This window comes from Emys orbicularis, chromosome 8 (assembly GCF_028017835.1).
Source record: "Emys orbicularis isolate rEmyOrb1 chromosome 8, rEmyOrb1.hap1, whole genome shotgun sequence".
Classification (NCBI taxonomy): Eukaryota; Metazoa; Chordata; order Testudines; family Emydidae; genus Emys; species Emys orbicularis.
This window is the reverse complement of record NC_088690.1, coordinates 1,673,935-1,700,352: the sequence shown is the minus strand read 5'-3', so window position 1 is coordinate 1,700,352 and position 26,418 is coordinate 1,673,935. Positions and strand designations below refer to the sequence as shown.

The 26,418-nt window shown below is 45.8% G+C and overlaps 1 protein-coding gene across 7 annotated transcripts in view; it reads right to left on the bottom strand.

The window, feature by feature from the left end:
- The window catches only part of ST3GAL3 (ST3 beta-galactoside alpha-2,3-sialyltransferase 3), a 335,526-nt gene that overhangs the window by 133,593 nt on the left and 175,515 nt on the right, over nucleotides 1–26,418 (bottom strand). For all 7 annotated transcript variants that reach the window (XM_065409115.1, XM_065409116.1, XM_065409117.1 and 4 more), the window contains one exon: nucleotides 2,022–2,116. In XM_065409115.1, coding sequence (XP_065265187.1) covers nucleotides 2,022–2,116 — 95 coding nt within the window. The remainder of the gene's footprint in view (nucleotides 1–2,021; nucleotides 2,117–26,418) is intronic.

Below are 26,418 nucleotides of genomic sequence, written 5' to 3'. Positions count from 1 at the left end.
GTCAGCACAGCCATTAGAAACCCCGCTTTACACAGATTTATAATTCATCCCTCCCACACACAGAAATTGCTCTAGACTGAAACTTGGCACAAAGTTTAGTCCCAGGAGGGCATTAAAAAAACCCATTCAGCTGTTTCCGTCCCATTGCTTCAGCTCTCAGCCATTTAAATAATGGCAATTTCTCATTTCTCTTCTTAACTGAGGAAATCCAATATAAAACAACAGATTTACATAACACTGGTGGTGACACAAGCTGGCAGCAGCCAGGAAACCCAGAGCAAAGGCTGCCAAAGCTACTCAGTCATCCCTCTCTGGCAAGTTTCTCCATTTGGATTCAGTTTAGCAAAATGAGTTTTATTAGGCCTGGCTGCAGTCATGTGTAATCTTCAAACCTCATCCCCAGCCTGGTCAGGATGCCTGCCCCTGCCCTTGTACACCTCGTGTGTCTGCTTAAAGCAAAGAGCCCTTCTCTTGTGCCTGATGTAGCATTTCCACTTGTGCTTCCACTGTCGCTTCTAATGACCTTTGCAGCAATCCCTTCTGGCTGATTTACACAGCAGTATCACTTTCTCACTGAGCTGGGAGGGAAACATACAAACCAGAGGGGAGAAGGACTACACTGCGAGACAGAAGAACTTGGTCATTAAAGTCTGAGCTTTGATCAGAGACTTTTTGTTCCTACTACTGCCACGTTCAGCTAACTGAACCTGCCTCCAAGGCTCGACTAAGACACAGGCACCCTAGGGCCATGCCTAAGACCCCCCCAGTTCGCAGTTACATCAGAATCTAATCTAAAGCTTTAACTTTAAGCAGGGAAAAAGAAGTTTCTAGCCCTCATGGTTGCGAAAAAACTTGAAAATGTGACCCACATGTAAGTGATGCAGCAACATCTGCCTGGGTCTGCCGACAATCTGAAATGATAGCTCAGAGATGTGAACTGCTCCATTCATGTCAATGGGGTGTTAATCCTGAAATCCACTGCTCAGGGCGGGGGGAGGAGATGCACACCAACACCTCACCGGCAGAGAACTGTGGCATGGAAGGAGAAGAAGAATGAAAGCAGGCCTGTTCCACTCACCCAAGCAGGCACACACCTTGGCTGCAGGGGTAGTTAATTGTCCATGCTTCCCTGCTGCCGTGCCTGCCTTTCTCAGGAAGGAGGAGGGGAGCTACCTCGCCACCAGCACTCCAAATGGTTGGGAAGGGCCATGGGAATCGACCCGTGCCCCACCATCATCACCATGCGATGATGTGCCCAGGGCCCCAGTTTGCTTTCGTATGACCGCCCTGCCTTATCTTCAACAAGGACATTTCAGACCAGATTACTACCCCACAGAGAGAAGCGCTCTTCTCACTGCATTCAGTATATTCTACCACTGGTCACACAGCTCCAAATATCTCAGCCACATGAATAAAAGCTAATGATAGGGGTCACATTTTCTGTTTTTCTTATACTAAGCCCATCACTGTGGTATCTGAGTGGGGTTTTTTGGGTCCGTTGTGGATCCTCAGGGAACCCACAAGTAGCCTAACGATGTAGGCACGTATACGGAAATAATCATCAGCCAGTGGTCACGCCAGGGCTCTGCAAACCTATCCATGAGCAGCGCTACTCGCCCTTCTGTCAATGGCCAATTAGAATAATTTTCAAATCAGTTTGGTGCTTGAAGGGGCATTTCAGCTGCTGCTGCCAGCCAAATTACTACAAACCAACATCCTTAGTGACACTGGAATATTGTATATACTAATAGAGTGCTCTGCATAACACTGCCACTGCTGCACTCTGAGTCTCACTGGGGTCTTAACTGTGCTCGCAAATGCCAGCTTCTGGGGCATACGCTCTGGCTGTGCCATGCGGGTCTCTCAGAGCATGCATATGTACTCCATATTCAAACTGGAAAGAAACCACAGCACAACAGATCAAACCACTCTGCGTTTACAAAGGAAAACAAAATTGCAGGGCCAATTTACTGACTGCACAACCATATCTGCTCTCCCACTGACATACAGTCCCATCATACCTTGTCCTTTAATTCCAAAGGGAGGTACAAAGTCCCTGATCCGTGCCCACTTTTTGAAGGAATCATCCAAGAACATTGGTGCTGGCTTGGAGAACCTGAAAAACAAAACAAGAGACACACAAATGTGAACCAAGGGAGGAATATCTTTCTGTAGGAGGCTCCGGGGACTCACTGCCCAAGTGCTGATTGCATACTCTCAGAAGGAAAACAACTGTAGGTCTATTGTCAGGTTTTATTACTACCTTGGAATCCACCCACAGAGGACCCAACGGTGTTTTGAAACAACTGTGGCACTTCACAAACCTGCAACTCACTGCCCACTCAGCAGGTTAGAAAGCCCTGCCAGGTGAGCTTAAGTTACAGCGAGGCAGGAAACTCTCCGAGATGCCAGAAACTAGCCAAGTTAGAATGAGTTTTAGTTGATGCTAACAAGCCACTGCCACGTTCTTAACACAGAATCTGCTGGGGCAGGGGCTAGTAGACGGAGAGCCGAAATCGTTCGTCTTGTAGAACAACGACCTTCTGATTAAAATAGCAGAGAGGGGCTGCTCAGCAAGACAACACAGACATGTGCAGCAAAGCATTTAATCCCTAATCACTTAAACCACAAGCCGGTTTGTCTGGGATAACTGAAGCTTGCCAGGACTGGCACTCTGGCAAGCCTCTGTGGGCACAGCAGTGCCTGGAGCACTTTTCTTGGAAGTCGAGGTACACCTGCGAGGGCACAGGCAAGCGTGGGTGCTCACGCAGACATGGGTGCAAAGATGTGCATGTAGGTAGAGCTGCACCAGTGTGTTTGTGGTGTATTTTAGATACAGATGCACAAGTATGGCTCTGAGAGTATATGAATGTGCCGGGTGAGTTGTGAAAGTAGATAAAGGGGCATCTACATAGGTGGCTGCTTTCGTTTGGTCTAGGCAAGCAGAGCTACTATCTGAGCCACCACACAAACCCAAGAATGCAGACATGGGTCAGGAGGTTGTGAAATAGCACTTAATAGTTTACAGAGACTGGAAACCAATGCAGTTCTTTTCTTCTCTAATCAGGAATATCCATTCACTAAACATACAAATGATCCAGGAGACATGCCACACCAAGCCAAACAAGTACCGTCACTCCAGAACCACTTACAAATGACAGGTTTCAGAGTAGCAGCCGTGTTAGTCTGTATCTGCAAAAAGAACAGGAGTACTTGTGGCACCTTAGAGACTAACTGTATTTTCCACTACATGCATCCAATGAAGTGGGCTGTAGCCCACGAAAGCTTATGCTCAAATAAATGTGTTAGTCTCTAAGGTGCCACAAGTACTCCTGTTCTTTTTACAAATGAAAGAGAACTTGCCCTTAACTTCTGGGACTGAAAGCCCGTGGAAACATTCCCGCTAGGGAAAGACAACAGCTAGTTTGTTCTTTTCTGGATGAAGAATCACGGGCCTGAAGCTAAGACAATGCCACTCTGAAGGAAAAGGTCACCACGCTACCATGCAGGAGCAACTCTGGAAATATTAGCTCCCAAGAGAGGCAGGAGTTGAGGACAGATTTAGAGGCCTGACAGGGAACACTAGTCAGCATGGAGTGCAGCAAGAGCATTTCCCAGCAAGTACAGTAGAACCTGAGAGTTACGAACACCTCAGGAGTGGAGGAGGTGTTTGTAACTCTGAAATGTTCATAACTCTGAACAAAACATTATGGATGTTCTTGCAAAAGTTTACAATTGAACAGTGACTTAATATAGCACTGAAACTTTACTAGGCAGAAGAAAAATGCAGCTTTTCCTGGTTTTTTAAAGTAGCTTATGTTTAACACAGCACTGCACTGTATTTGCTTTTTTGTGTGTCTCTCTGCTGCTTCCTGATTGTGTACTTCCAGTTCCGAATGGTGTGTGTGGTTGACTGGTCAGTTCATAACTCTGAGGTTCTACTCTATACAAACCCTACCAGAAATCTGTTCATTTCAGAGCATTAAAACAGCAGCAGCAGCCTACCAATGCAAAACTGAAAAGCAAGCTGTGAAAAAGCATGAAAGCTGCAGGTGAAGCTAGGAAACAAATGCAACACAGCCACTTTCAGATCCCAGTACAACCACCACACAGGAAGAAGGAAGATTGGCTGAATTCCATATCACTTGAAATATGGTGCAACCACAAATTCAGGTGAAATCAGAAAGAGCCTGCACAAATCACTGGGAGGGGGAGAGAAGCCAGGAGTATCTAATGAACTACCAGAACAGAATGAGTCGCACCCACTCAAGCATCCATTAACAAGATAATCCACAATCATAAAAGTAGGACACAGCAGATTGCGTGACAGCTCTAGGAGAGGAAGACAACTCTGCAATGCACAGCAGGCCCAAGGATGGTAGAAGAGCCCATGTAACTTTGGTGGGAGGCCAGGGAAGGCAGGCTAATCACCTTGGAATCTCTGGAAGTCAGGTAAAATAATTTTTCTGTAATCTAAATAATATTAGATTCAATATTTCTCTGATTAAACAGCCAGAAGAATTAGCTCAGTATTTACGCTGGAGGATTTATCAGATCTATCTGTGCTCTGCAATTTAAGCATGGAGTTACATTAAATACCAAAAACTGAAAGTACCTGTGACGGGTTGGATCACAGAAACCCCCTTGGGAGCTGCCACCTGATGTGCCAAGACTACCCCTGCTTCTGTTTTCCCTGCCAGCTCAGGACTCCAGCACCCTGTCTTGCTGAGCGAGACACTCCCGTCTGCTCCAACACAGACCCAGGGTCTGAATCACTTGTCCCAAAGCTGCAAGTTTACCTGAAAACAGCTCCCAGAAATGTGCTTGTCTTTAGCACTCAGATGCCCAACTCCCAATGGGGTCTAAACCCAGATAAATCCGTTTTACCCTGCATAAAGCTTATGCAGGGCAAACTCATAAATTGTTCGCCCTCTATAACACTGATAGAGAGATGCACAGTTGTTTGCTCCCCCAGGTATTAATACATACTCTGAGTAAATTACTAAATAAAAAGTGATTTTATTAAATACAGACAGTAGGATTTAAGTGGTTCCAAGTAGTAACAGACAGAACAAAGTAAGTCACCAAGCAAAATAAAATAAAATGCGCAAATCTATGTCTAATCAAACTAAATACAGATAATCTCACCCTCAGAGATGCTTCAGTAAGCTTTTTCTCAGACTGGACACCTTCCAGGCCTGGGCACAATTCTTTCCCCTGGTACAGCTCTTGTTCCAGCTCAGGTGGTAGCTAGGGGATTCTTCATGATGGCTCCTCTCTCTCTCTCTTCTGTTCCACCCCTTTATATATCTTTTGCATAAGGCGGGAACCCTTTGTCCCTCTGGGTTTCCACCCCCCCCTCACTGGAAAAGCACCAGGTTAAAGATGGATTCCAGTTCAGGTGACATGATCACATGTCACTGCAAGACTTCATTACTCACTTGCCAGCACACACATATACAGGGAGACTCACAGGTAAACACAGTCATCTGCAGACAATGGTCCTTGTTAATGGGAGTCATCAAGATTCCAAACCACGCTTTACATAATTACAATAGGCCCTCAGAGTTACATTTTATATTTCTAGTTTTAGATACAAGAGTGGTACATTTATACAAATAGGATGATCACACTCAGTAGATTATGAGCTTTGTAATGATACCTTACAAGAGACCTTTTGCACGAAGCATATCCCATTTGCATTATAGTCACTTATTATCAAATTTTTATAAAACTATCCCAGTTACATTATATTCACTTATTATGTTTTAATAAAACCATATAGACTGCACAACGTCACAGTACCTCTCTTTGGTTACTACTTGGGAAATACAGAATTCCCCCACCCCTCCCAGCACTGACTGAGAGATAGTTTTCATCACTTCTAACCAATGCAGGAGGATGTCACACCTGAATTCCAATTCTGGTATTTATTTGCAGCAGAGACAAACGGGCAAAAGTCAGGTACTGACTGTTTAGGCCAATGCTGATACACTGGTTGGAGAGTTCTTTCCTTTTTCAATGATGCTTGTTAAAAGCTGAGAGGGGGAGCAGATCCCGCCCACATGAAGAGTCCTCAGCAGACAAAAGTTGGCATAACAGGCTCTTATGTTACCCCTCCCCACAGCTGCTGGTGCAGGGGTGTGTTGGGGGCAGGGAGGGGGGAAATGGATGGAGAGAGATGTGTCTAACCATTCCCATCGGGTATAGTGTTTCAGCGACCATATCAAGCTAGGCAAGTTCTAACAGGCCCAGGCTGCTCTAACTTGGGCTGGGGGAGAGAATCAGGGACCTGTGACCAACTCTTTGTCAGCCCCCCAGTTTGATGTGCCCAAAGGAAGCTAGAAACAGCACAGAACCCGCCTCAGTGGCTGACAACACGCATGCCTCGACTTTGGTTAGTATGGACTACACTATCATAATTACCGTTTTCCCATTATTTTGATGAGGAAAAATTTACTTGCAGAAGATTACAGTCCCTTATTTACTGAAGAGAGAATGGCTCCAGAATTTCATCCCACGGTGTATTATTTACCTGACAACCGACTGTAACAGTGCTTTTCATCCTGTCGATCTGGGTGTGCACCAGGTATAGACAACTGCATACTGGACTGGAAATTCCTGGCGGAAAAAGTCACTGCAAACGCACAGCAGCTACTTGTCCAGTTAAGCTTCGCTATTGTAACAAAAAGCCAGGCAGGAATGAGAGATGGACAAGAGCATTAGCTCATCATTCCAGGCTATCCTATCTCCTGTCACCAGGACTACAAGGACACAGGGGCACTGTGACGGAGTCCCCTTGCCTCCTGGCCATCCTGGGGATCAGCTCTGCCAGGAGCTTCGCCCTCGTCAGCAGTGTCTCTACCCATCTTCTGCTCTGTCTGCAGCCTCTCCCCCCCTCTCGGAGCGGCAGCTTCCGGTTTGTGGCTTGGCCCTCTGGCCAGGTCACTAAGTTCTTCTCCTTCCAGGGAAAATCACAATCCTTCTGGACCAATGCCCTGTGCTACTCCCCAGTGGCTGGTAGGGGAATCCAGGCCTGCCCTCTACACTGGGTTCCAGCCCAGGGACCCTATAATATTTAGCCAAGGCCTGTACTGTCTTAGACCTTGCTGCTGTTTCCCTGGGCTTCTTCCTACATCACTGGCTCCCACCCTCTCTGGGTACGCCAGCCTCCCAACTCCCTCCTCTCAGGGAGTAACTGCAGCCTGCCTTCCTGCAGCCCCCCCCTTGCTACTTGCAGCTCCTGGGCTTTTTACAGGCCCCTCCTGTTCCTTCCCAGCTGCGCCTGCCTCTAATTAGTTGCCCATGCAACCTTAATGCTACTCTCTTTCAGTAATGCCCCAATGCCTCATTAACACACAGACCTTTACTCTGCCAACCCCACAGTCCTAAAGTGTACGCGCTGTTCACTTCCTTTTACAACCCTTCACCATTCCATCTACCGCTGTAAAAGGACAACAACAACACAGGGTTTTTGAACAGGAAAAGCTGTGTTGTTAGTAGTCATTTAGGTAGGTGTACATATCATCTCCTGCAATTTGTATACTGAGCCACCCAGGCCCGCCTCCCCCCACATCAGCTGGGTCCCACAGGCCCAGCTCTGGCACACCTCCCCGGCTATGTCCCAACCCATTCACCCCCTCTCCAACCTGCCCCTCACCCCACTTCTGTACCAAGGGAACACATCTCCCTTAAGTGCGCGCTCCCTGGTATACAAAGGTTTCTAATGCTGTTACTCCCGCCCCCTTGTAACCTGATTTACACGCGGTGCCTTGAGCAAAGGACAACTATGTTACAGCCGAATGGTGTCCCTGATCGTGTTTCAGAATGGTTGGAGGGGGCAGTTTGTGGCAGGGCTGGCGAGAGACATCACAAAACACTGACAGCTTTACGTTTGAGAGAGAGATCCTCTGACCGCTGATCAATAGGCGTACGCCCTCTCTGAGAGCCAGCGAGGTGTCAGAGCTCCTAATGTTTCTATGCCACCCCGTACATTTTCTGGTCAGCCACGAACCCTCTGATTTCCATAAGTGATACTGCAGGTGCTCTCCACCCTCACATGCAAGGGTTGGCAGCCTGTGCTGTAAGCTTGGTGTCAGTCTCTAAACAATCAAGTAACAAAACAGCAACTCAGGATTAGTTGTCGGCACCTTTAAACAAAGAGAAAAACTCCCCCAAACCTTCAAAATGCAAGCGCTTAGGTGCAGCGCTTAGAGCAAGACCCTGCCTGGGCAAGTCTCACCCAGCTCTGCCTCTGAGCAAAACTGGCCTACTGGTTCTTGATTGGTCCGTATTCCTCTTGGCCCTTCTCGGCCTCTGGAGGACTGTCTTGTTGGCTACCCACTCTGAATGGATTTTCCACAGGCAGGGCATGTCAGTCCAGCAGGGAGCAGAGAAGGCTGGATAGACGCCACATCACATTCAGACACTCAGCCAAAGCACAGAAAACTATCACAGCTCCTGACAAATCTCTCGGATGTGTTCCACGTCTGCCCTCAGACCCGTAGGAGGTGCACATCAGGAACAAGGCCCAGATCATTTTGACCTGAGTGAATCATCACTACGTCCAGTAGCTCACAACCTCATAAGTCACCGGTTCGAGGCTGCAGAGTGGGCAAAACAAGATGCCAGTGCAGACCACCTCTCTGCGCCCCAATCAGCCTGTAGTCAGCAACCCCCGTGTCATGGTGCACTCCTTGCTCTCCCACAAGCTTCTGCAACCTCGTGACCCAGGAATGGGCCCAGAATCAACATGCTGGCAACCCTGTCAGCGCAGATATTTCTTTTCCCGCAGAGCTCAAGGTACCTGCATGACCAGTTTCAACCCCCCACACGAGTCATCTTTTGAAACACCACATTATTCTGCCCTGAGATCAAGAAGTAGCCACTTGTACACACCCCAAATCCTCCTCGAGAAGCTAGTAAAATACAGATTTTCTCAAACAACCAATCCAAGGCTTGCCTACTGCCTATCCTAATTTCCCACCCTCTCCTGCCTGTCTCCAGCTCCTCCCCACCCAATGTAACAAAAAATTGCTGACTCCTCTGCTGTGTTCCCAGGAAATCTCCCAATAAAATAAAAACATGTTATAATAGAGAACTTGTAGCAAGCAACATGAATGATTAAATCTTTACTGCACAGGTTTACAAAGATTTGGACTAGAAACATCACTGGTGTATGTTCACTGAGGCAATGGCATTGGCACATTCCCTTGAACGACACAGGCAGCCAAGCAGTGGCTGCATCAAGACCCTCTCATGTTTGATGGTTTTCTTTCTTGGCACATGTGCACTGTCTTCCCTCCAGACTGCCATCTACCAAGTGAAGAAGTGACCACGTTCTTCACTACTGTTCACAATCTCACCGCCTCAGAGACTCAGTGGGTGCCGTGCACTCCCTCGGGTACAAACTGACCGAGCGAAACCATTCTGACCAGCATCCCAGCAATAGTTCGATCTCTTGCTGTGCAGAAAACCCCCCACCTAGAAACTTAGACACCCGCAAGGGGCAAGGCTCCTATATTCCAGCTCGTATGAGGGGGAGCTTGGTGGGGGGGGGGTCAGACCTCTCTTTAGAAGGGCAAGAGCTCCCCAGCTCTGGGCACAGACACTGGAGGGGAGACTATGGGGTTCACAGGTGCCCCTGCCGTTATTCTCTTCCCTAGCCACCCTACCACTCACCCCCAGATTCACCCCTTTCCCAGTGTTTCACCTCTCCCCTCCACCACCTTCCTCTCCCCTATCATCCATCCCTGGAGCCCCCCTTCTCTCACTGCAGCCCCAAACCCCCATTGCCCACTATTCCCCAATCCTCCGCCCCCGGTAGCCCTCCCCTCCCAGGACGCATTCATGACAAATCCCCCCACCCCAATGCTTTGATTCTATTCCCCCCAAAATAAAATTAACATCCATTACTCACCAATTGTAACAACCTCCAGCCATTCAGTCCAAAACTCCTTTTGTTTTAGTTGGGGGCTTATCCTTCCTTGTGTTACTTGAAGGGTGAGTTCACAGCCAGTAATCTCAGCTAGGTCTGTGATTCATCCAGTTGTCAGTACCTCTCAGTTTAACAGCACAAGGCAGCAGAAGGAAACTGAATTTTTTGGGACAGCCTGTAACTTGGGAACCCTTTTGTCAAATGACCCCAAATTTGGATCATTAATACTACCTGTGGCCCATGAGGCACATCAAATTTCAAAGCACTCCAAGTAACCATTCGCATTTTAGAGCGCTCAAAAGAGTCGAGCTTTAAAGCATATAAGATGGCGGGCATGGAAACCCACTAGCCATTTTTCTGTATTGGTGTGTGCACACTGTAAACATGTATGTTTTCTTAAATATCACTCTCAGTGTAGGTTCCCCCAAAGATTGAGAGGGCACCATGCACTACCTTGGGTAAAACTGGACAGATTGAAACCGTTCTGACCTGCATGACATCAATAGCTGGATTTTTAAATCTGTACAAAACCCCTCCAAAAAAAGAAAAATCCAACCTCCTAGAAACTTTTTGAAAGATGGCTATTAAGCAGAAGTCGTGAGAACGATATAATCTGGCTCTTTCCCTCCTACACACTCATATGACCAGCTGTTCTGCACGTCACTTTTTGGGGAATCTCAAATAATTTTAAGTTGGTACTTAACACATTTTCAGATTGTTTCAAAAAGACCATGTCCACGTGAACTACTAGAAATGTGATGAAGACCTACCTCTAGAGTTTGATATTGATTTAGCAGCTATTACAATGGAAGACATTAGAAAAGTCATCAGTAAACGCAAAAACAGTAAATACGCTGACATCATTATTGGAGAGACGTTTATAGTAAGTGACGAAACTTTACTTGCATTTTTGGATAAAATATGGAATGAAGAAAAGAACCCAGCCCAATGGAAGAGAGGCCTTAGCGTAAACTTGCCAAAGAAGGGTGCCCTTACCAACAGCAATAACTGGAGAGGAATCACATCACTCAGTGCCTGGGAAAATCATGTGCAGCATCCTCCTGGAAGGTAACAAGAAACAAATGAATCTCCAACTCAGAGGAACAAGCAGGGTTTAGAACACTGGGATCATGTGCAGACCAGTGTTGTTCTCAGACATAACACCTCTTGTGATCATTTTTACAGATTTCCAGAATGCTTTTGACAACATACACAGAGATAGACTTTGTCTTTAGGTTGGAGATTCATTTTTCTTGTTACATTCCAGGAGAATGCCACACATGATTTTCCCAGGCACTGAGAGTGATGTGATTCCTCTCCAGTTATTGCAATTGGTAAGGCCACCCTTCCATTGGGTTGGGTTCTTTTCTTTGCTCCATATTTATCAAAAAACCAAGGAAAATGTCATCACTTGCTTTGAACAGTATGGCATATTACTGAATACCAGCAAAAATAATTATCATATAGATCCTTGATTACTGTAATGCTGAATATGCAGTCAGAGATGGTGACAACATCAGCCAATGGTTTTCAGTGACAACTGGAGTGAGACAAGGGTATACTAAGGCCCCCTTCTGTTTGCACTGGTCATTGACTATGTCATGAGGAAAGTAACCACAGAAGGCAACAGAGGAATTTGATGGACAAATGATAAAGCACAGTTGGATGACCTCAGTTTTGCTGATGCACTGCTTAGTTCAACACACAAGTTAATGGGGGAAAAGGCCCGGTTTTTGGCATACAAGTTAGTATATTTGCAACAAGGGGAAGACAAAATATGGCTCTGAATGTCATAGAATCATAGAATATCAGGGTTGGAAGGGACCTCAGGAGGTCATCTAGTCCAACCCCCTGCTCAAAACAGGACCAAATCCCCAACTAAATCATCCCAGCCAGGGCTTCGTCAAACCTAACCTTAAAAACCTCTAAGGAAGGAGATTCCACCACCTCCCTAGGTAACCCATTCCAGTGCTTTACCACCCTCCTCGTGAAAAAGTTTTTCCTAATATCCAACCTAGACCTCCCCCACTGCAACTTGAGACCGTTACTACCTTGTTCTGTCGTCAGGTACCACTGAGAACAGTCTAGATCCATCCTCTTTGGATCCCCCTTTCAGGTGGTTGAAAGCAGCTATCAAATCCCCCCTCATTCTTCTCTTCTGCAGACTAAACAAGCCCAGTTCCCTCAGCCTCTCCTCATAAGTCATGTGCTCCAGCCCCCTAATCATTTTTGTTGCCCTCCGCTGGACTCTTTCCAATTTTTCCACATCCTTCTTGTAGTGTGGGGCCCAAAACTGGACACAGTACTCCAGATGAGGCCTCACCAATGCCGAATAGAGGGGAATGATCACGTCCCTCGATCTGCTGGCAATGCCCCTACTTATACAGCCCAAAATGCCGTTAGCCTTCTTGGCAACAAGGGCACACTGTCGACTCATCTCCAGCTTCTCGTCCACTGTAACCCCTAGGTCCTTTTCTGCAGAACTGCTGCCTAGCCACTCGGTCCCTAGTCTGTAGCAGTGCATGGGATTCTTCCGTCCAAAGTGCAGGACTCTGCACTTGTCCCAAAAGCAACCATCAGAGTAGACTGAGAAACACTAGAAGAAGCTAGTCATTTTACCTATCTAGGGAGTGAGATGTGCAATGTTGGTGACACCATGCTAGATGTCAAGCAACTAATATCTAAAGCAGCAAACAACTTCCATAAACTTGAAAAGATTTGAAAAAGTAGCATGATTGGCACTGATAAAACTATGAATTTTTAACACCAGCATCATGTCTGTCATAAGAACATAAGAACTGCCATACTGGGTCAGACCAATGGTCTATTTAGCCCAGTACCCTGTCTCCAACCATGGCCAAAGCATCAGGAAGTGTACAGCAGTGCATCCACTTACAGCTTCTGGTATTAGAACATAAGAACGGCCATATCGGGTCAGACCAATGGTACATCTAGCCCAGTATCCTGTCTGCCAGCAGTGGCCAATGCCAAGTGCCCCAGAGAGAATGAACAGAACAGGTAATCATCGAGTGATCTCCTGTCACCCATTCCCAGCTTCTGGGAAACAAAGGCTAGGGACACCATCCATGCCCATCCTGGCTAATAGCCATTGATGGACCTATCCTCCATGAATTTATCTAGTTCTTTTTTTAACCCAATTATAGTCTTGGCCTTCACAACATCCTCTGGCAAAGAGTTCCACAGGTTGACTGTGCATTGTGTGAAGAAATACCTCCTTTTGTTTGTTTTAATTTCATTGGGTGGCCCCTAGTTCTTGCGTTATGAGTAGTAAATAACACTTCTTTATGCATTTTCTCCACAGCAGTCATGATTTTATAGACCCCTATCATATTCCCTCTTAGTCGTCTCTTTTCAAAGCTGAAATGTCCCAGTCTTATAATCTCTCCTCTACTCCTGGGGGAATTCTGCGTCACTGCGCATGTGCAGAATTCATGTCCCCCACAGATTTCTTTGCTTCCCCTCAGAAAAATGACTTCTGACAGGGAAGCAAAAAGAAGCCGTAAGAGCAGTCATGTGCCCCTCCCCGGCAGTGCAGGCAGGTTGGTTTGGGCAGTCCGGAGCAGCTGGTAGAGATGTAAATCACTGCTGGGGGGGGGCGGGGGAAGGGAGGGCTGGGCAGTCGTGCGTGTGAGAGAGACACACACTCTGTCCCTCTGGCTTGCTATTGCTGCACACATGGCATGGAAGGGCAGGGATTTGGGGTGTTTCTGAGGAAGTAGGCGTAGGCAGGCTATGCCCCCACAGACAGAACAGAATTTAGCAGCCTCCTACTTAGTGAATTGTTCCCATTGTCTTTGTGAACTCTCCCAGGAGTATAAAACACGTTTAAAAGTTTTAAGGCTCCTTTACATTGCCAGAGTGTGGTAAAAGACAGTATGGCCTTATAAATGCTTATGATGCTTTAGTGATTAGAACTGGTCTGAATTTTTGGACTGAAAAAATTTCCTATCAACATTTGCTACTGACCTTTCTGGAGATAGTCAGTAGTGAATATAAATTGTGAGTTTGATTTCCAGCCCTCACTTGCTCTTCGGTTGCCTACGATGTAACACTGCGCATATGGCTGTATATATTTGTTGACTAATAACTAGAAATAAAGGGTCAGACCTAGCTACATTACTATTAGACAAAGGGGGTTTGGAGATTTCCTCCAATGTGCCCCACTCCCATTCTCCATCCACTGTATTGTAGTTTAAATAAATTACCAAAATAATTGAAACCAGCGCGATTATATTGTGTTACTTTGACAAATAAAATATGCAGAATTTTAAAAATATTGCGTGCATAATTTTTAATATTTTGGCACAGAATTCCCCCAGGAGTACTCCTCATATGGAAGCTATTCCACACCCCTACTCATTTTTGTTGCCATTTTCTGTACTTTTTCCAATTCCAATATATCTTTTTTGAGATGGGCTGGCCAGATCTGTACACAGTATTCAAGATGTGGATGTACCATGGATTTATATAGGAGCAATATGATATTTTCTGTCTGTTTACTTATCACTTTCCTAATAATTCCCAACATTCTGTTCGCTTTTTTTGACTGCCGCAGCACATTGCGTGAATGTTTTCAGAGAACTACCCACAATGACTCCAAGATCTCTTTCTTGAATGGTAACAGCTAATTTAGATTCCTTCATTTTATATGTATACTTTCATAAGTTAGGGTCCGTCCTGAGCATGGGATTGCATCCCTTACCATCATGGCTAATAGCCATTGATGAACCTACCAATCATTAACTTATCCAATTCTTCTTTGAACCCAGTATACTTTTGGCCATCATAACATCCCATAGCAGTGAGTTTCACAGATGAATTGTGTGTTGTGTGAAAAAGTGTTTCCTCTTGTTTGTATTAAACTTGCTGCTTATTAATTTCATTGGATGTTCCCAGGTTTTTGTTTGTGGAAAAAAGTAACAACACTTCTCTATTCACTTTTTCCACACCATTCATGATTTTATAGACCTCTAACATATCCCCTCTTAGTTGTTCCGTTTCTTAGCTGAACAGACCTACTCTTTTTAGTCTCTCTTTGTATGGAAGTCTTTCCATACCTTTGATCACCTTTGTTCCTCTCTTTCTGAACCTTTTCTAATTCCACTGTATCCTTTGTGAGATGGGATGACCAGAACTCGACACTGTATTCAAGGTGTGGGAGCACAGTGGCATTCTGATAATTTTAGTCTTGTTTACTATCCCTTTCCTAATAGTTCTGAACATTCTATTAGCCGTTTTGACTGCTGCTGCTGCACACTGAACTGAAATTGTCCTACTTTATGCAGCAGAGTCATGAAAATCTACAACAGAAATTGATAAGAAGATCAGGTCATTCCAAAGTAAATGCCTGCCAAAGATCTTCAGAGTCCATTAAAAAGAGTTTCTTGCAACACCAGAAATTCTATTAGAGCAAACCAACTTAAAGCATCAAAGTTGTAAAAAGACAAGGATGAACACGTTTGGAACATGCTTTAAGGATCCCACCAGCATGACTTCCATGTCAAGTAATAAAAATTGGAAGTAAAATCCTACTGAGGAAAATAGAAAGGAGCATCAACTCTGGCAAGACAAGTGTAAAAGCATAATTAGGCGGCCAAAAAAGAATTTGAAGACCAACTAGCAAGACCAGCAAAACAGCAAAAAAAAATTTAAGTACATCAGAAGCAGGAAGCCTGCCAAACAATCAGTGGGGGCGACTAGACAATCGAGGTGCTAAAGGAGCACTCAAGGAAGACAAGGTTAATGTAGAGAAGCTAAATGAATTCTTTGCATTGATCTTCACTGCGGACGATATGAGGGAGATTCGCACACCTGAGTCATTCTTTTTAGGTGACAAATCTGAGGAACTATCCCAAATTGAGGTGTCAGTAGAAGAGGTTTTGGAACAAACTGATAAATTAAAAGTAGGAAATCACCAGGACCAGAGGGTATTCACCCCAGGCTTCTGAAGGAACTCAAATATGAAATTGCAGAACTACTAACTGTGGTATGTAACCTATCACTTAAATCAGCCTCTGTACCAGATGACTGGAGGATAGATACTGAGACGCCAATTTTTAAAAAACTTTCCAGAGGTGATCCCGGCAACTATAGGCCACTAAGCCTAACTTAAGTACCAAGCAAATTGGTTGAATTTATAGTAAAGAACAGAATGATCAGACACATTTGTAACAATATCTGCTCTGGTTAGGCCTCAGCTGGAGTATTGTGTCCAATTCTGGGCACCGCATTTCAAGAAAGATGTGGAGAAATTGGAAAGGGTCCAGAGAAGAGCAACAAGAATGATTAAAGGTCTTGAGAACATGACCTATGAAGGAAGGCTGAAAGAATTGGGTTTGTTTAGTTTGGAAAAGAGAAGACTGAGAGGGGACATGATAGCAGTTTTCAGGTATCTAAAAGGGTGTCATAAGGAGGAGGGAGAAAACTTGTTCACCTTAGCCTCTAAGGATAGAACAAGAAGCAATGGGCTTAAACTGCAGCAAGGGAGGTCTAGGTTGGACGTTAGGAAAAAGTTCCTAACTGTCAGGGTGGTTAAACACTGGAATAAATTGCCTAGGGAGGTTGTGGAATCTCCATCTCTGGAGATATTTAAGAGTAGGTTAGATAAATGTCTATCAGGGATGGTCTAGACAGTATTTGGTCCTGCCATGCGGGCAGGGGACTGGACTCGATGACCTCTCGAGGTCCCTTCCAGTCCTAGAATCTATGAATCTATGAAAACAACCGACTAAAGGGGGATATGATGGAGGTATATAAAATCATGAGTGGTATGGAGAAAGTGAATAAGAAAGTGTTATTGACAACTTCACATAACACAAGAATCAGGAGTCATCCAATGAAATTAATAGGCAGCATGTTTAAAACAAACAAAAGGAAGTATTTCTCCGTACAATGCACAGCCAACCTGTGGAATTCACTGTCAAGGGATGTTGTGAAGGACAAAAATATAACTAGGTTCAAAAAAGAATTAGGTAAATTCATGGAGGACAGGTCCATGAATGATTGTTAGCCGAGATGATCGGGGATGCTATAACATGCTCCAGGTGTCCTCCACCTCTAACTGCCAGAGGCTGGGGGTGGACAACAGGGGATGGATAATTGCCCTGTTCATTCCCTCTGAAGCACCCTGCATTGGCCGCTGTCAGAAGACAGGATACTGGACTAGATGGACCATTGGTCTAACCCAGTATGGACGTTCTTATTTTCTTAATATTGACACCAACTCGGAAGATAAAAAGAGGGCAACCCTGAGAAACATTAAGCAGAACTATAGAGAAAGAAGCCAAATCTGTCAACATAAAACTCAGAAGCCTGAGCAGACCTGCACAACACTGAAATAAATGGCAGAAACTGGTGGACGCCCTATGCACCTGGTGATCCAGGAGGACAAAGGAGAAGAAAGACATTTGAGTGGCATATCCAGATACCACAGTGACAGAGCACTAGACGAAATGATAGACTACACAAGATGCAATAGATGTTGCTCCCAGCTCTGAGATTTGTCCTCCTTACACAGAAGCCATTAAGAATCTCTCTGCATGATGTTGCTCACTGGAAATAAATGCATTGCAAGAAAAGTATCTCCAAATAGGTCAATCTATATGGGACTATGGATAACTGACACAGATATTTGACTATAGGAATGCTGCTCAGAACCCAAAACAGTTCCAATCAGTTCTTCCTTAATTATTAAGGAGAGACATGATCTTGACATGTTTCTACTTATGAGGCCGAACTAGCGCTCTGTGTGGATTCATACTACAACTCCTGCACCTGATCATAAGTCATTTTCTCCTAAACCAAACCCTAGAGGCTCAGAACAACGGATAGGGATGAGAAGAGACAGTCCTGCTCGAAAACATACACTTTTTAGGAGGATTACATTTTCCTTTGGCACAGAACCGACATTACAGTTATTAGCTTTGTCCAGTTGGGATGGAAGCTGTCAAACCAGCTTCTCTGAACATTTCATTGTGCACCTTGATTTGTAGCTCTGCTATTTTTGACTAGTTTTTTGTCTGTTTCAGGTGCTGACCTAGTCACGTGACAGTGTGTGTATGTTCATCCAGTTCCCTACATACTGGGCTAAATTCTGAATTTGTTCCTCATCTACCACCATTGATATCAGCGGTGTTTCAGAAAGTCTAAGACAGAGCAAAATCTGGCCCAACAACTTGCACAAATCCGCCTGTCCTTACATGCTGGTTTTAGGCAAACACTTAATCTAGCCCTAAATGCCGGTGAGGGAAGAAACTAGAGCAAAAGTGGAGGAAGAGGAAGCTAGTGCTAGCCCTTGAATGAGGGAGGCAAAAGAAAGAGGCAGAACAGGATAGGGCCAAGTGCCTGCGAGGGGAGGAGAAAATGCATGAGGATGAGAGACACTGTTTCACGTTGTAAGAATGCAACAAGAAGTGAGACTGACAGCCACTGAGTACTGTATACAGGCTACAGTCCTCGTGAATCACAGTTTTTTTCTAAGACACTCTCACAGACTGATAAGAGTTCTACTGTAGTCTTGACCTTTTGTTATTAGTGAGGAGCAGCAGAGTAGGAACTAGAGGGAGAAGGAAAAACCCACTCCAGAGTGATGGAATGTCATGTACACAGTATGCACATTACATCTGCAAAGCTTACAAAGGCAGCATATAGCCTCCAAAATCAGATTTCTAAAATAAACAGACACACAACTTATTTGTTTTGGCATGAAACCGATCTCCTTCTCTGTTTTTTCAGGTTCAGATGTACTCAGGATTAGCTCAACACCTTCTAAAGCAGGCACAAGAGCTAGAGAGTTTAGTAATAAAATGGCTAGTGGGAGACCGACCTAACCTGACAAACTCCTGATAAGTACCCAGCATAACTCCCCAGAATAACTGGCTCAGCTCTCGAGACACCAGCACTTATAAAAGCATGAAGAGAAAGGTTAATTTAGGTAAGAGATCTCTTCCAACCAGCCCCGATGTACATTCTGCTTCTCATCCCCTTCCTCTAGAGAAGTGGCATGGTTTGATAGTGCAGGGGGAGGGGGAGGCTTGTTTTAGCCTGACTTCACATCTCTCCCTGACATTAATCCCCGTCAAAAATCAAATTAGCTTGAAGATTCCTCAAGCTCCAGGGAGGTGAAGCAGTTTAAGAAATGGTATGTAAAAGGATTAACCCCATCCTGCAAACGACACACTTCCGTTCCCTCACTCAACATGGCAGGCTATGCCATGAATGGCTGGCTGGGAGAGGAAAAGCTGAAAGATTTCTTCTCTAAAGATACCATCTGTGCAGGATTGTTTTACAAGGTCTCAGCTTCTTAGCATGAGACAGGCAGAACACCCAAGGTCTAGGTAGATTTTGGGCCTCACAGAGAGCGGTAGGGCCAGGCTGACAACAAAGCCCCTTCTTGAGCCTTCAAGCTGCTGCCCTGTGAACATCCCAGTTAGTCCCTTCCAGAATCCTGGGCTAGCCGATGCATCTGGGCTCCTGGCACAGAGCACTGATGAGACAATCAGTTGCTTCTGGGTGGCTCCTTTGAAGCCCTCGATAGACATTCCAAAGGAACCCCAAATTTGGACCCCAGCCATAAAGGTGGATGGCTTCAAAGTTCTCAATAATAACATTATCACTAGATCACACTCTACCCTGCAGCAACTCAGAAATCGACAGAACTGAAGTGCTGTTTCATCAATGGCAGCATCTGCACCCGAGGGGCTCTCTGTCTGCATGTCAGGTATTGGTCTCAATGCTGATGTTCCCAGTGCCTTCTGCACCTAGAGTGTCCACGCAAACAGTGTTTTCTGCACCTACAGTCTCCACGCAAACAGTGTCTATACTGTCCCAGATTTTGTTGGATTCCTGGGTTCTGATATCAGAGAACTACGAGGTGGAAGCTGAGTGAGAACAGCAGCTAATCCAAGAGATATAGGGTTCTCCTTAGTCACAGACTAACCACAGATTTCTCTGATTTTGAGTAGATCTTTGCAGCTGTGTGTGAGATCAAGGGTAATATACTGTCCCCAAGAAGGTTATAGGCTCTCCCTTTTTGTCCTGCTCTGCATGGTAATACCTAGAGGGTGTTGATTGCACAGTGTTGTGCTCTAGCACCACCAACTTTGTTGGTAGCTCTCATTCTAAGGAGGAGGTTACCAGCCCATGGCGCTACAGTAATACTGTAGGACGGGGGGTTCTCAAACTGTGGGTCGTGACCCCATTTTAATGGCATCAGCATGGCTGGTGTTAGACTTGCTGGGGCCTGGGGCCAAAGCCGAAGCTCGAGCCCCACCGCCCAGGGTCAAAGATGAAGCCCAAGGACTAAATCCCTGGGCTGCAGGGCTTCGGCTTCAGCCCTGGGCAGCGGGGCTTAGGTTACAGGCCCCCTGCCAAGGCCAGGGCTTCAGCTTTGGCCCCTCTACCTGGGGTGGCAGGGCTTGGGTGGGCTCAGGCGTTGTTTCCCCCCACCCCCCCAGGGTCGAGTAGTAATTTGAGTTGTCAGAAGGGGGTCGCAGTGCAATGAAGTTTGAGAACTGCTGCTGTCGGGTAACAGGCCTTCATGACTGGTAGTTAGTTACGCTGTGAAAGGAGACTTCTGCCTTGGTGGAGTGTCTTCCCCAAACCTACCACCTAGTCTCTGATTGCTCCAGGAGAGCCACAAGAACCTACCACCAGAAAGAGCCTCTTAGGGTAAAGTAGAGCTGTGTCTCATCTGCATATTGTTGGCACTTGAGTCCATGTTGTCTGACCAGTTCACCTAATGGTTGCATGTAAATTTTGAGAAGAACTTGGAAAGAGATAATTGTTCCTTCTGGGACTCCACAAGTGAGGGGTCTAGTGGTGGATGTGCAATTTCCTATTACAACTCTTTGGGTGTGTCCCTCCAGGAAGAACTCAAATCATTTAGTGCATTAATCTGGACCCCTGCCACCTCTCCACTGAGAAAGCAGTATTTCACGGTCAGTGTCAAAGTGCAGTGCAGAGAGGTCCAGGAGAATGAGAATGGATGTTTGCCCTCTATCTATTGACAAATTATCTTATCAGTGCCACTAACATGGTTTCAGTTCCATGTCCTGGCTTGAGTCCAGACTGTGCCAGAGCTAGAACGTTAGCTTTGGTTAGAGGAGCTTATAGTGGCCTTTGGCTAGCTTCTCTACGAGCGTGCTCAGGAATGGAGGCTTGACACGGGGCGGTAGTTGGTTAAACAGATGTATCCCAGGGTTGGGGTTCTTCAGTGTTGGTCAGACTACTGCATGTTTCAAGGAGGAAGGGAAGATTCCTTCTCTGAATGAGGGGTTGGCTCTTTTGATCAGGAGTGGCAACAGTTGTTCATGACTCTCTTTCACAAGCCAGGAAGGGCATGGTCAGATTCACAGGTCTTGGGTACAGACTCCTTTAGGGTGTCCAGCTCTTCTCAATGAGTGACTGTACTGAATGCTGGTAATGCAGGGGGTTGTTGGCTGCAGGTGGAGCAGATCCACGGTGTTTGAGAAGGCTTCTGGAATGCATGTGATCTTTTCACTGCAGTAGGATGACAGTTCTTTGCCACACTTGGTGCTGGGATCTGATGCAGGTCGTGGTCACTCATGATTGATGAAGTGGTTTACCACCCTAGATAGCTCCTTGGGGCAAGAGTCGGCAGCTTCAATGGAGGCTAAGAAGAAGATTCTTTTGGCCTGTAATACGGCCTCAGCACAGACTTGGACACATTTGTTATATTTGATCCTGTCTGATTCAGCCTTTGTTTTCTACTATCATCACTTGAGTTTCCCTGCTCTCTTCATCTGTCACATGGTGTTTGAAAACCAAGCAAATCTGCATGGGTGACGGGGAGGAAGGGGCCATTTTAGGCCACTGTGTCAATGGACAAGGCTAGGGTACAATGATAATGATTCACGAGGTCCTCTAAGGTGCTTATATAGCCCCCCACCTCCTTAGTTTCTAAGCACCTCACAATCTTTAATGTATTTAGCCCCATAACTTCCCTGTGAAGAAGGGCAGTGCTTTTATCCCCATTTCACAGATGGGGAACAGAGGGCCAGACCAACTGAGTGACTTGCCAGAGGTCACAGAGGAAGTCTGAGATGGAGCAGGGAACGGAACCGGGTCTCTGAGGTCCCAGGCTAGTTCTCTAACTGGTAGACCATCCTTCCTCAGCTACTCAGCCTATGGGCGGAGTGCTGCTCTCATTTAGCAGCCTTTGAAATTTGTTTATGTCCATGAGTTTTTGTGATCACATCAGGCTCATTGGTCTTTCTTGTTATCTGGGAGCTGGAAGCGCTTTGACCACTGTGTTAATGAGGTGATAGTCTGTCCAAGACAGCGGCTGGGTTGCGATGTCCGCAGTCTTGACATCTAGACCAAAAGTATGACTGGCTGCGTGGGTTGGACCAGAGATGACCCACGTAAGTCCTAGGGAAGTAAGGGAAGGGCTTTTGCATCTGCAGCCTTGTCAGTAGGATTGTGGAGATCTCCCAGGGCAACAAGTCTGGGGTATTTCACAATCATCGCTAATAAAGTGCCAGTGAGCTCCTTCATTAATCCCTTTCCACGTGAGGTGGTCTGTACCTGAGCATAAAAAAATATTTTAGCTTTGGCTCTGATTTCTATTATCAGATGAATGAACTCAAATAAAGTTGTCTTGCCTCAGGTCTCTCTCGGATTTGACATTTGCAGAGAAGATTAACACAGTGCCACCTGCCCTGTTAGGTCTGTGATGTACCAAGTATCCTGAGGAGACAAGGCAACTTGCACAGGGTTCGTGGGGTCATCCAGTCAGGTCTCGATGAGGCAGGCTACGCTGGGTGCTTCATTGCTGATGCAGTAGTGTATGGTTTGTTAGCAGCTGAGCCTGTTGTTGATCAACATCACATTTAGTTCATGTTGCTATGTGCGGTCTGGCTCTGGTCCATGCCCAGCTAGTGGTCCTGTGCAATGTACAGATGTTAGAGGTCTGGAATCTGGTTTCCTATGTCTGCTTTTCTGTTTCTTTGGGCTGTTCCTGACAGTTTGGACTATGCTAGGTGATTAAGTGGGTTGTTCTAAGGGATGGTCTGAGTAGAATAACAGCTGTCTGTTGGATACTTTTTGGAACTGTAATCTGGCTGAGAATGAGCAGAGCTGGAGCAATAGGTTCCTGGAGTAGTGGTGAGTGTGCTGGAAACATGGTGGCAAAGCAGTAATGGAAACAGTGTTAATACCAATAGTCATTGGTAGGGTTGACCCCAGGAGGAGGAAGCATCAATGGCATCAGACATTCATTTCCCTGAAATATGGTATCTGTTGTCTCATGATGCCCATTGCTCCTGTGAAGTATTTTTTCACACAACGCAGTCAACTTGTGGAACTTCTTGCCAGAGGATGTTGTGAAGGCCAAGACTATAACAGGGTTAAAAAAAGAACTAGATAACTTCATGGAGGATAGGTCCATCAATGGCTATTAGCCAGGATGGGCAGGGTTGGCGTCCCTAGCATCTGTTTGCCAGAAGCTGGGAATGGGTGACGGGATGGATCACTTGATTCCCTGTTCTGTTCATTCCCTCTGGGATACCGGGCATTGGCCACAGTCAGCAGACAGGAGACTGGGCTAGATGGACCTTTGGTCTGACCCAGTATGTATGGCCCTTCTTATGTTCCTATGTTCTATGCTTGGGAAGGGAGGAAAGGAGTCACGTCAGAGTTAGAGCTGTAAAGCAGTTTTCTCACCAGCATGTGACATCGAGGCTGGAGGAGCACAGCTGGGATTGCCTCTGCTCACACGCATGCGGGAACACAATCATGCACACCAGTCCAGGACTAGGAGGATCCAGTCTCTTCTGCTAACGACTGTTGCTGTGTATGTCTTGACATGTGCGAGCCAGTCTAGCAAAGTGCAGGAACAGGCAACCTTCAGTGATCCTGTGCAATGGAAATGATGACTCATGGTCATGGAGACTCTTTGGAGATATGACGACTCCACAATTAAAAACACAAGTCACCAGTTCATCTGCTCTTAAAGGTGCCACAGGACCCTCTGTTGCTTTTTACAGATTTTTACAGATTCAGACTAACACGGCTACCCCTCTGATACTGGAGAATCAGTGCGGCACCTTATGCTCCCAAGACTTCTGTTAGCCTAAGCTTTCGTGGGTAAGAACCTCACTTCTTCAGATTCTCCAAACACTGTGAAAGACGAGAAATAGAAGTAACATTATTGTAGAGAGAGGTTTTGTATTTAAGTGTTTGGCGCCAACTTGACAAAAGCCAGGAAATTCAGTTAAGGCAGAAAAACGCTGTCCTGACCTGCCCCATTATGCCCGGAGATTGCAGCTTGCAAAATCCGCCATTGTTTGCAGGCCCCTCTGATACGCAGCACAATGAGGCAAGAGATGAAAAGCAGAGTTTCAGACACGGGGTTAGAAAGATGTTGGTCTAAAAACCAGTCCCTTAAAATTATTTCAGTGTCATGTTTTGTATTTCATGTGTTATTGTCAACGTTGCAAGATTCTATTACGACTAGTCTTTATTACCAGAAGCCAGGTGGGGCGTTCAGGGCCGCAGAGAGAGGACTGAGCCGAAGGGATGAGGTTAAAGTGTCATGGTATTTGGAAACATGATGGTGAGCAAAACAGAGTGAGATTGCAGCCTTGAGTGTGTAAAGCCTCCTGTGCAAAGTAAAGAAGGGAGCCGGTGTTCAGTCCGTACTCCATGGCACAGGGGCTCAGCTCTCAGAGATACTGGCATGCCCAGTCACGCACAGCCTGGAGTCGGCAACTCCATCAGTCAGCCAAAGTTTAGCACAATTATGTTCCAGATCACATTTCACCAGGACAGGAGGGCAACTGCTGTTTCTAATGAATGAACAGAACAGAGGAAGGGGGAGAGCAGTCATCAGCTGGACACAGCCTGTACTATTACTCAAGAGTCCGTGTTAACGGCACTACAGAGAAAGGGCGTGTAATCCCTTCTGAACAGGCCTACGGGCAGAGGAAAGTGTACATGACGGGGAATGCAAGCAAGGGGCACAGCTCACATTGTCATTAACCCTGTCCCGCATCACAATACAAACAGAAGAACAATTTACTACGCGTATTTCAGAAGTACTCTGGGCAGTTAAAACAGCGACTATCCTTGTGCAGAGTCAAAGGTTTTTACAAGATTCTCTCTCAGTGCTCTTCTCCCTGTATGCCGAGACAAATGTGGACATCAAAGCCTTCCCCTGTCCAACTGCTTCAGCCATCTCTTCACTACCTGTCACTGCTGCAGTGATTGCGTGTGACTGTCCTGAACTGCACTGGAGGTTTCATGGAAAATACATGCTAAACTGCATTCACTGCCCGGGAGTTCTTTGCTCCCATCCTACTCCTAATGTATGGTCTATTTTGGAATTCTATACTGCTGACCAACACCCCAGTATGAGTTACTTCCACATACAAATCAATAGCAGACACTAAATCCCTAGTGGACTTCAAGAAGTCTCTGATACTTCTCCCCTTTTCAGGGTCAGAGAGCTGCTGGGGGTAGGGTTTTGGGGGGGGCGTTGTATTAAGATGTTTTTAGTGGTAGGGGTTCTGTGGTAGAAGCGGTGTTAATGTTGAGTTATTTTTATAATGGAAAGACTTGTCTGGAAGAGGACTGTTTAGGCTCAAGTACCACAGTGATGAGTGCCATAGAAGAATCTGAGTACACCAGAAATTCTATTTGTGGGGGGTGAAAACAGGGACGTAAAGGCTACAAACTGCACCAAGATACGAAGAGAAATGTTGCCAACTCTCATAATTTTATCACAATATTTGGTGCTTTTTTTGAGGCCCTGGTTCCCAGCGTCAAATTATTTTGTGAAAGAAAGCTTCTAGCCCTCATGATTGCAAGAAAAGCTTGGCGAGGTACCCCAAGGGCATGCTAAAGGCTCACAGACCAGAAGGCATATAAAAAGAACCCAACTTTCCTTTCTAAAAAAAAAACAAAACAAAAAAACACTCAACCACCTTAGGATTTTGGAGGCCTGACTCATGATTTTTGAAGACTTGGGTTGACAGTCATTTTAAAGGTGTTACAGAGAAACAAAGCCTGTGATGGAGATGTAAGCAGAGCACAGGAAGGGGGCCAGAAGAATGCAAGTGACAGAGGAGAAGAGCTGCAGAAACTGGTGGAGAGAGGCTACTAGCAAGGCTGCCCACCAACAGCACTCAAGGTAAGCAGGCAATTAAACCCAGAAGGACCAAGGCAGGGGAATGAAAGTAGTTCATTCAGTTTGTCAGGCCACTGCATAAATGAACATGCAATGAGGGTCACATGGATACTCCAACTATGATGTTTCTTAGTTAGCATTTTTGCTAAGGATCAAGGCAATTTGTGTCTAACTCAGGAGGCTTCCACCCCCATTTCATAAAGCTGTTTTTATGACATCAGTTATTGCCATGATAGTCAACTGATGTGAAACACAGGTTTATGATTTCACTGCAGAAAGGAGGAAGAAATCTGAGCTGGGAAGGAGAAAGACC